This window comes from Acyrthosiphon pisum, chromosome X (assembly GCF_005508785.2).
Source record: "Acyrthosiphon pisum isolate AL4f chromosome X, pea_aphid_22Mar2018_4r6ur, whole genome shotgun sequence".
Taxonomy (NCBI): domain Eukaryota; kingdom Metazoa; phylum Arthropoda; class Insecta; order Hemiptera; family Aphididae; genus Acyrthosiphon; species Acyrthosiphon pisum.
In genome coordinates, this window is record NC_042493.1 from 86,729,529 (window position 1) to 86,745,494 (window position 15,966).

At 32.9% G+C, this 15,966-nt stretch overlaps 2 protein-coding genes across 2 annotated transcripts in view; one reads left to right on the forward strand and one right to left on the reverse strand.

The window, feature by feature from the left end:
- Window positions 1–15,966, forward strand: part of LOC100162697 (limbic system-associated membrane protein-like) — a 590,312-nt gene that overhangs the window by 166,856 nt on the left and 407,490 nt on the right. The window lies entirely within an intron of this gene.
- Window positions 2,153–8,302, reverse strand: LOC100573633 (nucleolin 2). The gene is made up of 2 exons (XM_003245091.4): window positions 5,164–8,302; window positions 2,153–3,836 (listed from the first exon to the last, which is right to left on the reverse strand). Exons 1-2 carry the CDS (start codon window positions 5,474–5,476, stop codon window positions 2,974–2,976), a joined length of 1,176 nt encoding a protein of 391 aa, XP_003245139.1. The 5' UTR covers window positions 5,477–8,302; the 3' UTR covers window positions 2,153–2,973.

Sequence of the window (15,966 nt, forward strand, 5' to 3'; positions counted from 1 at the left end):
CATGTATGGATGACACAGATATGATAATATACTGTTGCTGTTTTTATTTTGTCCAATCGCGGCCGATTGAATAATTGAATAATTATTGTCGACCGTAAAAACGCGTGGTTTTATTTTTATTTTTTATTATTATCCGAGTCGCAATAAATAAAGTCTGGTGCAAAAAACCGATGAAATAAAAAAAAAAAACGTTCGTGAGCGCTGAATTGACATTTCCGTGTATATATAGATATATTATGCTGCAAATCCGAACGAAAAAATATGCGTACAAAGAGCATAGACGATATCGGATGTACTTAATAATTTTTATTGGCTGGCGGGTGACTAAAATTTTTAAATATATAGGTAGTAAGCAAGTATACACAATTATAAAAAACTAATAAAAGTTCGAAAAAACATTGCTATATGACTTCATAACATAAAATATTAAAAAAATATTTTGGTTTTTTTTTATATTATGTATATTTATACATAATGTATACATAGATCGACGGTGTCTTTTTGCCAGGTATGTGTTTTTTTTGAAAATTATAGTGTTTACAGTTGACCAAAGAAGTTTATAAAAATTAAAATGTTTTTTATTCAGTCCAAGCATTTATCAATCGTACTAATAGAAACTATTCTGAGTATGTACCCAATTTTTTCCCGAAAACATTCATAATGGAAAATATGACAATATTACTTTGTCAATGGTTTTTATGGAAGCTTGAGTGGGATCCTCTTTTCGGAAGGAGGGGAAAATCCTATTAAGGACATATAACTACATTTAAAAAAAAAAGGATTTTCAGTTTTCTCTCTGATGACGTTTGATCAGTAGTTTAACGAAAAAAAAACGGTAGTTTCCTTAAAGGTTGTAAACTAAACAAAACACAAAGTCCTTATATTAGGCTTATCGGCGAACGAAGACTTTAAACAGATGTCCCGAACAGTTGTAAAGATGGTGTTACGACGACCTTCATCGTCGAGGACATCGATATGTATATTATTATTATTATCGTTATTATTATTATGCTCATAATATACGTAATCCAGAGTAGAATTCAAAATGAGCTTTACCGCAAAGCGGATCGACGGCGGATATATATACACACATGCGGTACGTACACACATGCATAGTAGAGGTTGGTTAGTGCGCACATACTAACCAAATTATATATCGTATACGGTACCTATAACGTATATTATCCACATGGTCTCGATCGCGCGTAATGTATTTGATTAGTTACCTTTACATATAAGTATAATATATATCGTATAATATGTACATGATATATATATATATATATATATCATATATACGTGTGTGGGTACACCTGAAGTCCGACGACGCAAAGACGGCACTCTGTCGTCGCATAATAATATACGTATGTATAAACACACACACACAGATTATATATATATATATTATAACCTTCGTTTCACGTGAGTGTTATACCAGCCGCGTGTGTGTGTGTGAGTGTGAGTGTAAGCACGCGCGTTCATTAACATGTATTTTACATATTGTTCATTTAAACGTGTACGGCGCGCGAAAACCCGGAGGAGCTCATTTCCCTAAACTCGTTAGCGCCGCCACGCCCGGGTGTGACCCATATTTTAAGAACAAAAATCCCGCGACGAGTCCCCGGCGGAGGATTTATTATAATAGCCTACGATAGCATAAAAATATATTGTAATATACTAATAATATGATGTGCGTGGTGCGAGCGTGTATGTGTGCGTGGTACCTATACATATTTCGTAAACATATACTATATAAATATTAAACTCCATGCGTGTCAATAATAATAATAATAAAGTGTGGTATATTGTAACGGACAGGTCGGTACAGCAGAGGTGGTTGTACCGCGCAGGATAAATATTTTATTATAGGTTTAAGATATCACGATACCGAGGAAAAACGACAGACTAACGGCGAAAAATAATAAAATACCTGCCGCCATAGGAACCGGCAATCTGCATATTGTAATATACCAAACCGTACGGATCGAATAATTGTCAATAATATACACGAATACAAGTGGCTGCTACAGGGTATTTCAATTTTTGAGCGTCACGCAATCGGTGGAGATCGCATCCATATTATGATATGATTCTAACGAAGTGTTCACCAAAAAAAGTGTCTCGACGTAACGCGACATATTATTATTCACAATGACACCGATTTTTTTATTCAAATTTACTCGGCTCGTTATTTGGCACAAAAACATTTAAAACGAGAAAACGTAAATAAAATACAAATGTCACATTATGATAAATCCGTTTTATCGATTTAAAATTGGACGTGGATAATATTTTTTAGTTTTTAGCGTTAACATATTATTTATATTCGTCTAAAATAGCTTCAACTGTTTGTTTCCAGACAGTTTCGACAAACAAACCATTTCAGGTCTGTTGATTAATCGTGTTTAAGTAGTAGTCGTGTACGTACCCGTCTAATTGCAGTGAAATTCGTTAACGACTATATTATTATATAATAATATAATGTTATACTATTGCAATTTGTCTCTATTGTTTTTATTTTATTCATTGGTCATTAATTATTATAATATATTCAACATCTATTCTTCAACTACTGTATTTAAAACATTTCAAAAATCTTTTCATGAAAATAACGTTTCAAAAAGTTGAAAAAAAACACCGCTCATAACAGATTTTCTGGCACTAAGAAAAATACAGTTGAAGATCATTTGGTATTTGTAACAAAGAGAAAAAAACCGTTATCGGACAAAATTAATTTGGTACAACATTTTTGAACATCGGCGGAACATGAACAACGGTGACCTCATGCGGGCTTATAATATTATATGATATACATTTAGGTAATAAAACTATAACTGTAAGACTGTGCAGCTAACGTATCGAGGACCTTGATCGATCGATTGGTCGCCGAATCGATACCGTCGCGGCCGTAGTTTGTACGCAATTTCGATCCATCGGTGGTGACTGCAATTTACTCCCATCGATCAGGTCCGATCACCGCCATTCATAGTTAAGTCCATCGTCGGACCACAGCGAATCGTCTAATGCGATTGTAGCCGATGGCGGCGACGGCGAAGATGACGATGACTGATGACACATGGTATTCGGAGACTGTCTCTTACGATCGATTCGTTTCATCTTTGACCGATTTTTTGTTTTTATTACTGGCGTCGATTTCTTAACCGGCGGAGACTTCTTCTTTATCGGTTTTGGCGTCTTCACTTCGTCGTCAAGGCACGAAGGCTCTTCGTCACACGAGGGGTCTTCGGAGCACGTCACTACCTCATCGTATGCTTCGGTCGTCTTGATAATTTTTTTGGTCACCTTGCTCAATTTTCCAGTCGACTTACTAGATTTTCTGGTAGTTTTGCTCGTTTTTTCCGTAGAAATTACAGTCGCCTTACTAGCTTTTTCGGTTTTTGTTGATTCATTGGTTGCCTTTTTCGTGTTTTTCTTTGGAGTAGTTTCTTCCATCTTTGTAGTCGTTTCTTCTTCTGAACAGGTCGTTTCTTCAGAACTTAAAGTTTCTTCTGTAGATGCAGTTTCTTCTGTACATGTAGTTTCTTCGCTTGACCTGGTTTGTTCAGTAGTTGTAATTTCTTCAGTCTCTTGGATTTCTTCAGTTGGTTCGGTAGTAGCTTCAGTTGTCGATGAAGCTTTGGTTATCTTGGTTATCTTGGTTATTTTACCCGTGGTGGCTTTGGTCACCGTGGAATTCATTGCCGGAAAATTGGGGTACGTTTTTAGTATCGGCGACCAACGTTTGGTGGTAGGTACAGCCGTGGTGAATTTGATCTTGTAGCAACGTGTATGGTTTGACGTATTGTTTCCTGTCTGACCCACTGTAACGGTTTCACCTGTGGAGAGGAGTGAAATTCTAGTATTAGTTTTGTAGGTTTACATAGCACATGGAAATTGTAGTACTTGTGTAGGTACAACTATATATCGATGTTTCTACTGCAGAGGCCAGAGACCCTTAATTATTAATAAATTTTACTAAAAATATGCAACAATTATATGAGTATATTAGAGAAAAATTGCTATATTACACGTTACTCAGACTACCTTAATAAACTGCTACTATGAAATAATTAAGAAAATTCATGTTCACTCCGAGCAGTTCATCATATTATGTTTAGCGAGAATACTAATAATATAAATATATATAGTGTTTAATACTTAATTTAGGTATAAAATATTATACGAGTTCTAATAATTAAATAGTAACTAGTGATTGTTATTAAATAATATAAATTTCCAATTTTAATTTAAAATAATTAATAACTTACATAGTTTTGTATTTTAAAATAACACGCGATGTCTGTGTCATAACCTTTTAATATTATTTTATATAATGAGAAATAAAACAATTTAACGTTAAAGTACTCAAATAAATAAAAAAATAATATTTTGCTTCAAAAAAACGTTAAATAATCATCACTACATATGTATTTTTACTTGATCAATGAAGTGGAGTACGAAACGATGACGATATCCTCATATTGTTATAACCTCGTATCTATAATATTATTATCTCATAATATTATATTATCACACAGTGAGATGGTGAACAGTTGGATCGATACAGCATTGCAGAGTAATTTAAAGAAACCCTAATTGTAGCAACAGCTAAGGCTGAACCTTAGCAGTTATGAACGTTGTGTTATACAATTTTATAACTTATAATATAAGCCAAATGTTCCTAAACTGTGGGTCGAGATCATATTTTTGATGGGTAATGTCAAGATTTGAAATATTTAAATAATATTTTTTTATAACGAAAAATTACTATTATTATATTATTAAGAATATCTAAAAGAGAACATTTAAATATTATGCATAAATACTATTATAAATTAAAATAAATATAATACAGTATTTTTCAGTTTTTTTCTGTGTACCTAACTATATTATTTTATATTGATATTCAAATTTAGTTTTATTATTGATCATTATCAACAACGATTGCAAGACGTGTACCAGTGTCGTGTCACCGCGATGCTGTCAGACTTAAAGCTACAGCAAAGATAGCGATCAACAATGAAACACAAAAATGGACACTAGTATATTTTGGGTCTCTAAAATTTAAATATTTTCTAAAGTGGGTCGTATTGTAAAGAGTTTGGGAACCTCTGATATACCTCTATAATCTTAAGTAAGTACATAATTGTGATGGGTAAGAACCTATTAGTCTTGCGACTTGGTGCCGTCTTCGATGGTGCATCGTGGTCGTGAATCGGCTATATTCACTGTCTGTGGCTGTGGTGATGTGTGTCTTCGTCGACCGAAAGTGCCGTGATACTTCAGCAGTTTGTCGAGGCACGACGGTCGCGCAAGACGACAACTTGTACGGCGGCGGGTAAACTCGGCTGTAAACCGTCGGCGACAGTACCGCCAACGCGATAACGGCGGCGACGATTGTAGCGGTGGCGGTGGTCAACAGCGTCGGGGAAGGGTGACTACGATAGCGGTTCCGGTAAAAACGTTTCCGGTTCATGACTGTCCGAAACAGACGGCTTGCTGCGGTGTGACGACGTTATCGCGCCACGCGAAATAATAATAATCATAATAATAATAACAACATGTATGACGGCAATAACGTAGTAGCGGTGTTGTTGTTTGGCTGACCGAGAAAAAAAAAACCTCGGAGATTCATCAAGTTTCGCTGCCTGGATACCAAGCACACATCAGCTGATCATCTTCGATTACCGCAACCGCGAACATTTATTTATTTAATTACCAGCTTGCCACACACATAAAAACACAAACTTAATATTATCACCATAAAAAAAAAAAACAATTTTTGTTGCATTAGTGGTTAGGTTCGGTTTGGTTTTGTCGCGTGAATTATAAATATTGGAAAAACAAGACAGCGCTTAAACAGGAAAAATTAACTTTAGCACCAGCCACGCATTAATCGGAAATAATTATGTATATCATGAAAGGACATATTATGAAATTTTGTTCAGCATATTGTTGTCATGAGATAAAAGTACTGAATCATTACTGGTTAGAGTGGGTATCTACCTACATGGTTCAGAAATACTAAGTTATAGTATTGTATGTTTCCTTCCCGTTTGTTCCTTTCTGTCAGGATCAAGCTTCAGGGTCTTTTAGACAGCGTTAAAATCAAAATACAATGCTGGATTTTTAGTTCATATTGATACATATACCTTTGATGATCCCTACTATAAAAGTAAAATTATGCGTATTCCCGTTACTATTAGCTGCTAGTGACAATCCCGATCGTTGCATCATTACCTCCATTCTGTGGAAATTAACATAGTATTAGGTTAAAACGTTTATTTTTCGATAAATCCATTCGTAAATTTAATTTTGTATACTCTGCAATGAGATATTATTTTGAACCTGTCAATATCTTTGAACGTAAAATGAGATTCTGGGGAATTGACCCACTTTCAAATGACGCAACCGATCCCAAAACTAAATTTTACAGTACCGCGATGAGTTGGGTACCTATACATGCGATAAGTGATTACTGATTATATGTTTTTATTTACAGTTGGCCAACGATCGTTGTTGTAACTAGTTACTAAAACTGTGGTCAGTTAATGAGTTTTTCGGCTCGGAAATAAGAAAAAAACTAAAACTAAATATTATATACTCTATATCAGCTGTCAGCATAAAGCTATTGTAGCTGATACCGCTTAAAAATGATTTCACTGAAAAATAAAGTTTAGAACACTCGTCTTGTACCTACTTTTCACCCACTGTGTATGTATGGGCATAAAAAAATAAAATAATAATTATATAATAGCACGTCAAAGAACTTAGTTTAGAATAGGTTTCTTGGTTTTAATAACGATATAATAACATGCGATATGTTCTCCACCAGTTACTATTACCTACTCAAAATAATATAATAATTTTTTTTTCTAAAGTACGGAAGATAATTTTTTTTTTTTGAAATATTGTTTGTTATATTTGTCTACAGTCTTTACAATTAATGTACAATCAGTAATTGTGATAACGTACTATGTTGAATTATTAAGTAATATTATGTTTACTTTGGTTAATGAAAAGCCACTCGGAAATACACTAACACAAGGGAATTATTATTTAATATTTGAGTAAATCTGTTGGCCAATTTATTTTAGTTATTCTGCAATCTACTCCAAGAGGTGAGAATTAGGTTAACTGTTTTATAAACGTGTTGCTATGCTAGCTTGTATGATTATATAGAGTTCTTCTTTCTGTATTTTGTCTTAACTAGTACTATAGGTAGATAGATATTATTAAGTAAGTTGTGATATGAAGACTTTGAAATTTAAGGTTTTTACATCATCCAATCGGGAAAGGGAATATTTTTACCCTGGGGTAATAATTATTATGTTCACATGTTTTAATCTGTGGGATAACAATTTCCTATAATATATTTTACATTTGAAAATTATATCCTGGATAAAGTCACAGGTTAGCCGGTGATGGACGATTGTAAAAACAATTTAGATTATTAAATTCCAATATCTCCGATCGTCGTGCGAATGTGCCACGCTACGGGTGGCAAGTGTGAGTACGATAAAGAAAATACGGGGAACATATTTTTTGTTTTTATCCACTTTTTACCCACACATACACACACACACACACACATCTTTACATATTTGATGCCGGTGGTTCACAGACAGGAGATTCTTGACGTCTATACATTATTTATATTGTCTTATTACGAAACTTTTCAGTACATGCACGCATGCGTGTATATCATCTTGTGATGCAAAAAAATAATTGGCCAGCTCAAATCTCGACACGAGACCGCCGTCTTTGTTGTCTTCGTCATCGCAAAGTCACAATTACATGTCCGTTATAAATATTGTCATTATGAGATTACTTATACACGTTGCAAGTTATCATTATCGTCGTCTCCGTCGTCCGGGAGTGCGGTAAAATACGGTTGAGACCGGCGTTCTTAGTAAAACAATATTCAGAACACTCAATTTTTATTTTATTTTTCTAACGTTGCTAAATTTAATAATTTTTATCGAACAATTATTAAATAATAATTTGAGCATGATAATTTATTGATATTGATCGGGCTATTATAGGATTCACTGAATATTATTAGTTCCTAAGATACTAGATACAAGATGATGACGGTTACTAAATTTCTAATTGAAACTCAACCAGAAACAATATTGAAAATAGCAATGATAAAACAGGGTAAAAAAACAAAAGAAATGCCAATAAAAGAAAAAGGCAAAATAATTTCTTAATAAATATAAAATGTGGTAGGTATGTGGAAAATAAAAATTCTAGTAATCTATTAAAATATTTCGAGTATGTTGGTTACTCCATCCCGCTATAACTGATATATTATATTATTTAACTTAGTCATTAGATATTAATTACATATTTTTACATATTTTTATACATAATATATTATATTTTACATATTTTTATAAGCTTATAATATTACTATGCATGTAAATTGGTTCTCAACCGTATTGTTTTTTCAGGTTAGTTATGAGTTCTTTGTTAATTTTAAGTGTTCTGAATCGTTCGGCGAAAAAAGCGTATAACGTTCTCAATCGTTCGATAACCTGAGAGTTCAGGCATCGCGATGATGAGTTTGGAGTTACAGTTTCGCCGTGATGTTTGCCTGGTTAATTACAAAACTTGCAGAGGCGCAACACATTGGCATACGCATAAGTATTATGTATAGGTACACTTGTGCCTGTGTAGATGAGAGTGAAAACGTGATTAGCATTTAAATTCATTTGCCGGCCTCGTCGCTTGCGTGTAGTATGTTAATGTTAAATAATATAATAATTATTATTGTATTTATTATTATTTTCATCGTGACATTATGCGGACGCGTCCCACACAAAATATTTTCCCGAGGATTTTCATGCTCTCGTTCCGGTGGATCTTTTCCTCGTCATCCATGATAGTGTTTTCTTTTTCGTCTTTTCATCCGCTGAAACGTGCTCGCACTCACTACACGGTGACTCGTAAATTATATTATTATTATTATCATCTCCGTGCGTATTACGCGTACTCGATTTTTGGGACTCGACAGAGAGCAGCGACCACGTTCAGGATTTGTCCGATGGATCCTCGCCGATCCACCGTAGTGATGGGTGGGAGGAGGGGTCGTGGTTCACGTCGTCACGTGAGGCAAACGGCGTGTAGTGTAATGATATTCAAAAAGAGAAACGGCGGGAACAGCGGTCGACGATGGTGGAAAAAATAACAAAAAAATCGGAAAGAAAAAAACGGAATAAAAAAACACTATGGCGAATACACGTGTCAACGATTTATATTTGCGGGCTTGGGCGTAAACGTTGCCTCCGTGGTACGTTTTTCATATATTCGCGTACACGCGCACCGTCATATAATATTATACGTACCATCATACACATATATAATATAAATATATATATATTATAATATGCGAACATCGTGAAACGTTCCTACGCACATGAGCATAGACGATATTGCAGTGTATACCTCTACGTGTGTAGCACGCGTATACCTATTACGTTAAACAAACACGTTATCCGGGCGCGTAGGTGTGTTTGCGTTTTTACGCCATGTCGCTAAAAATATATAATATACAATATAATATTAAAATAAAAAATATAAAATTCGGTAACCCCCTCTCCCCCGCTTTCATCTCCGGTGGATGTATATATATATCGTGTAGCTGCGCTGGCGCCAAATTCGTCCCTATAATACTATATAGTACACGCTAGGTGCAGAGTACTCGATATAATATGAGAGAAACACAGACGATTTGGTGTGTGTGTGTGTGTTTTTGGAGGAAATATTAATAACGGTGCCGAGCGTGTTTGTGGTTTTATAATATTGTGCCATAAAATCGATCAGATTTCGAGCCGAACCGATATTGTAATAATAATATACAGAGTGATACTTTTATCGTGAGCCAGGCACACAGCAGGTCTCAGAAATCACATTATTTTTTAAACATTTTTTTTTTTAAATATAATGTTTTATGATTATATAATATTTATGTCAGAATCCATTATTTTGTTACTAATGTTTAAAATATAATTTTTATTTTCTACGATATTCTATGGTTCACGATGAAATAATCGATCTGTTGAACTAAAACAGAATACTGTTCACCGTGCATGAATATGATGGTATATGGTATATAATATTATATCCCATTAAATTACAATAAATTACGGTTTTACACTTTTTAACATCATCATCAGATTCGTAGGACAATTTTATACCCTGCGCGCCACGCGTATTGCTCGACATTCTAGAATAGTAAAATTTTATTTGTATACGTCCAGTTTAGGTCAGATTCGTTGTCTGTGGTAAATAAAAGACAACATTAAATTTAACTTTTTTTTAAAAAAGGCGCCGAAAAATCTCAACCGTCATGAACTTATGACGTGTAATTTACACGCTTGTCGTACGTACGTAGGTAAACTATATTATATAGTTTGATAATTTATTTCATGTTAGACGCGTAAAGTTTAACGTAATGGTTGGCGGTGGCGGCCCATATTAAAATAATATTACGGACTCGTGAATAGATAGATACCGGAAAACGGACACTCCGACCGTGGTGTACCGAAATAGCCTATCCATCACGCCGTGTAATCGTAATATAATTTTGTTATCGAAACACATTCACGCGTGGTATTGGAGACGACCTATCGTGATATTATTTCATAAAGCGTGCAAATTGTAAAAGATTTAGTTACAGCATGACTATAAATTATTATTCGTTTACGCATGCAAACAAAATTGTAGGTATTTGACATTAAAACATAATGTTATTATTATTATAGGTTTTTATATTAATATATTGTGCATTGATGGTTACAATTTTCGTCGATATTCCGTTCGCTTATTAAACTAAATACGTTATACGCGTCGAAATTTGTGGTTTGGTCGTTCGATTAACATATTTTATGCTGTTAAAATTTACGCTTTGGAGTAATTAGTTTTATGTTCAATGAACGATAAAATAATACGTTCTACGAATAATTTGTTTTACCACCGTCGTCAGAAACGTCGTCAAGAAACTGATTCAGTAAAAAATAGTGTTTTTAAATGTTTTTTTTGAACACACTCAAAAAGTATACAATCTCAAGTAGATTGTTAAAAAAAATTAACTAAATACTTGGTTGATATTATAATAATTCAATACTTCCTTTATAAATTATAATATGCATTTATATGTGTTTTTGTAATTTAGAAAATAGATATAACCTTAATACTAAAATATATCAAAGTATTTGGTTGTATTTTTTTTTAATCTTTATACCACTTTTTGTGAGAATCTGCCAATATTTGTACTCAGTCAAATATAATTATTTTAATTACGTGGTGCTGGAGTTCAATGATTGAAAAAAAAATTAGTCCATATTTAAGCTTTCTTACCTAATCTATATTTATGAATTGATGAGTGCTGACTACAGAGTTTTTAACGAGTTTTACTAACATTGTCAAGTGGTGCCAATAGCATGAAAATACGCTATTGAGCATCATCTGGTGTAGTTTTTCTTCTTGGTCTGTTGCGGTCTGTAGTAGGTCAAACAATTCAAACTAATGACGTATTAAATATTGGCGAAAACAATTTGTGGAAAGTCACATGGTGCTGGGGGAGGGGGTGCGTACGTTCTATGAAGTCTTAAGACAATCGTGGTCAATCAATTCGAATTGGAGATATCCACTAAAAAAACATCGGTTTGACGATGATTTGGCCAACTTTTTACATTAAATAAAATGTTTATCAATTGACACCGAATCTTAACTGGCGTATTATAATGGATTGCAGTGTTTGCAGTGAAAATACAAAGTACAAATTCTAGAAATGTGACTATTCCGACAGTTTAATTTCAACGACTAACGCGCAACCTAAAAAAGACGTCCTGTGGAAGCGAATAATGGCGTGCCATTATTCGTGGATATAATATATAACATCAGTCGATTAACGTCGAAAGCGATATAATAATTACCCACAAATCGGTGTTATAGTTGGAACAGAATTATGAAACGCAACTTGTTTTCCGAGAAATTTTATTTGAATTCGGGAGATTAGTTCGTTCCTCTGCGTACAATGAAGATTATAATATTATAATTTACACGCTCGCACACGCCTTCCAAGTATCTGGGCTATAACATGTATAACATATTCCGCACGTACGCGTTTTAATTTCGAGCAAGGCCAAAAACAGAAACCAAATGTCGACGCGTCCTTATACACGTATACGACGCAGAGTACGGCGCTTTATAGGTACTATAGTACAGGGTTCGGATGTTTATGACCTCTCAAAAATTTTGAAAAATTCATGCAAATATATTCTCAATAAAATAACATAATATAAAAAGTATGCCCTTAAAAAAAAATCATAATATTATGTAATTTGGTATAATAAAAAAGGTTAAAAAATAATTTATTATTAATTAAAAATATACTGAACTCACAATATTTTAATAGATTATTGATAGAAACTATACGTTTCATATTTGTGCGTTATCACGTGAGTTCTGACGTCAAAAATACAAATATCTATATACCTACACGGATATCGCCTACGAGTGTATGTCTTTAAAAAGATGAATGACACTTTTGTGTAGCGTGGTAGAGTAGGTGTCTGCGGTGAATTTAATTAAAAAATATATATTATTCAAAATGTTGTTTGAATTTTAAAATTTAAGATAAATAAATTACCAATAATGTATAAAACTACAAAAAATTACCTATGTCTAATAAATACAATTTTTTGTTGAAAAAATAAAAACATGTATTTGTATATAGCTAAACTGAATATAAATACAAAAATGTACAAAATTTAATTTAAATATATGACTGTCGTATGGTTTTGTTTATTTTTTTTGGTCTACGACATCCACGGGTAATATATAAAAATATAATATGTAAAAGTCATAATAATTTCCAACCCTAATATAACCATGGTTATGTACTGTGTGGGAGCAGTCTCGAGCGCATCAGTTTCCGACGTAAGTTTCACTATACTGTGTTTTCACACTGGATACACAAAAAAAGCGGATTAATATTTTTCCAGACGAAAAGAATATAATATTACACCAGTATACCATACAGCAGTGTACCTATTAGGTACATCGAATTTGTTGCCCAAGTATTCGGGGAGAGGTTTTTAATTAAATTCTGTGTAGTGCCGTTTGGATCGCATTTATAAACGCGACACATGGTTATAATATTTAATATTATATATAGATATTATCTACCTTTAAAATATCGTCTTGAGTGAGTTTGTGGGATGTATCGATAGTATTGTACAGTTGATTAATAATAGTAGATGGGTAGTACGTAGTATCATTACTGTTGTCAAGGTTGAAATAATAATTCGACCAAATCGTTTGGCTGTTACAGTGTCTCCATGGTGCAATATTATTAAATGGTTCTATAGTGGCTCGTGAGCAGTATTTTTTTCAAAAGTTTGTATTTTTTAAACCATGTGCGTATAATATATTATATAATATTATAGTATATTATACTGTCTTAATGGTATAATATCGCATTGTTACCGCAATAAATATATTTTTAAATGATTCCTCCAAACGAAATAAAAAAAAAACTTAACCTTGATTATGGGTTTTTGAATATTTGTAATGCCATTAATCCAAAAAATAGAGTTTAATATTACTTATTGATTATTATACTTAAACGCCTAACAAAGTGAGATGGATGTTAAGTTATCAAACAAGTTTTGATTGATCAGCATGACACACGTATTAAGAAGTTATAGCCGAAGCAATTTGTTGTAATATCCTGAAAAGACGTTTATGATTAAATAATTAAATATGAAATTAACATGTCAGGGTCTATTTCAGTTTGAAAATAAAATATTGAAATAAAACATTGTAAAAGTGCCATTGACTTCTCAAGAATCGAAATTATTAAAATTCATCAAGAACCGACAGGTTTCATAATTTTGTCGACTGATATTTATTTTATTTTGAGTGGCTGGAAAATAGTGAACACATAATAGTCCACTGAAATTAGTTGAAAAAAAAGCCAAACTGGGGAATAATTCATACAAAAGGTTAGGTTAGGTTAACCTCCTGCACCTGATTGTCTTTTACATATGATTTTTTGTAATTGCACAAAAGGTTGTGGGCCATTGTGCGGTTGTCGAAGATTAGGTCTGCATTGTTCGGCAGTTTTCGGAAATTGCCAAGGTCTATCTTGTTTAAATACAGAGCCAGTTGAAGACGATCAGTTGGAAAAACAAACTATGGACGACACTGAAATCCCAGGATTGGATGAGACTAATCCGGCAGATTTTCAACTGCATATTGATGATAATGAATATGATGATGAAGATGAATAGACAAATTAATGTATAATGTATTAATACAATTTTATCATGTGTTTAAATATTACATCATGAAATATTATATTATGATATAAATAAATAATATGGTGATAAGTGAAATAAATAGTTTTTTTATTTTTTACATAATTTGATTGGCGTTTATCATGATAAATATTGATCTGATGAAAAAATGTTTGAGACCATTTTTATGTAAAATTATTTTTTCTTTGACTTTTGTTATAAACATTTTTGTCGTAAAATCAATAGTTATCGAGAAAATCTCGAAAAACCGTTTTTGAGCGTCTTTTCTTTGGTGCCAACTGAAATTAGATTAGCATTTATTATGATAAATACTGTTCTGACAAAAAAAATCATAGAATATTTTTTATGTAAAATTAGCTGTTCTTTCAGATTGTATAGACATATTTTTGTTGTAAAATTAATAGTTACTGAGAAAATCTCGAAAAACCGTTTTTGAGTATCTTTGCAGTGCTGCCAACTGTTATGCATACACTTTTTTGTAGGGGACTTTTGAGGAGTTATTCAGGACACCTAAATAGACCTAAAAACACACTAATACCTTTTGTATGAATTATTCTGTATCAAAATTCTAATTTCAGTGGACTATAATGTTTATAAACTTTTCAAATGTACCTGCGTGTACTGAAGTAACTTATCATTTACTACAATAAACTATTAATTTTAACTAAATTGAGGGTTCAGCATTATCTAGATATCTATATTATATTTCCAATTATAGTTTAGTTACAACTGCTGGTGGTTTGTAATCTTGTTCGATAAGTCAAATTTTTTGCAGGCATTCCGGTGAAAATGTATAGTTGAATATAGTTTAAACCAACAATCACTGAAAAGCAGCTGAAAAAAAATCACTTTTAACAATGATACTCGTAAATATTGTAATTATATTATTTTGCACATCCGTGTCATGAGTCTCCGTGTGAAGACTTAAATGTGGTAACGAGGTGGACGACAACGACAACGTCGTTGGACCCAGGCTGGGGATAAACTCTTTCACGCCTAATGAATAATGCACATTCCGCACGTGGGGCCGTGAGTGCACTCACCTGTTGGGTGTACTACGAGTCCCCTTCCCTTTCCCGTGGACTAAAGATCGGACAAATGTCGGCACAAATGGTGGTTTGGCCGATTTTAGTGAGCAAACGTGCGTTTAGAAAGAATCCAGCGAAGTGCATGAATAATAATATACTATAATAAGTAAATGATGTGACTATTATAAGTACAATAATATTATTAATATCGTAAGAATTATATTGATTCATTGCTTCCGATGTATGTTCGTCGAGTAGCGGGGCAAATTTGAAATCTATTTGCGGAAAAAAATCTGTAACACAACGATAGTGAATAACATTTTTATAAATATAATTAACTATTAAAATCCCCTTATTCAAACCTCTCCTATCTTACACTTCCTAATAACCCACCACGCCACGCGCCGTCTCAAACAAAATAAGCCCAAGAATCTTTTCAACATTAAAAAAAAAAAAAAAATTAATTAAAAATAGAATTAACATTTGTAAAATATATTTTTTTGTATACACCTACACAAATTGTATATTATGCGCCGCCGAGTGATGAGTCTTGATGTAAGTATAAACAAAATTTAAATATGTTTCATACTATTATTTTATTAAAAAAA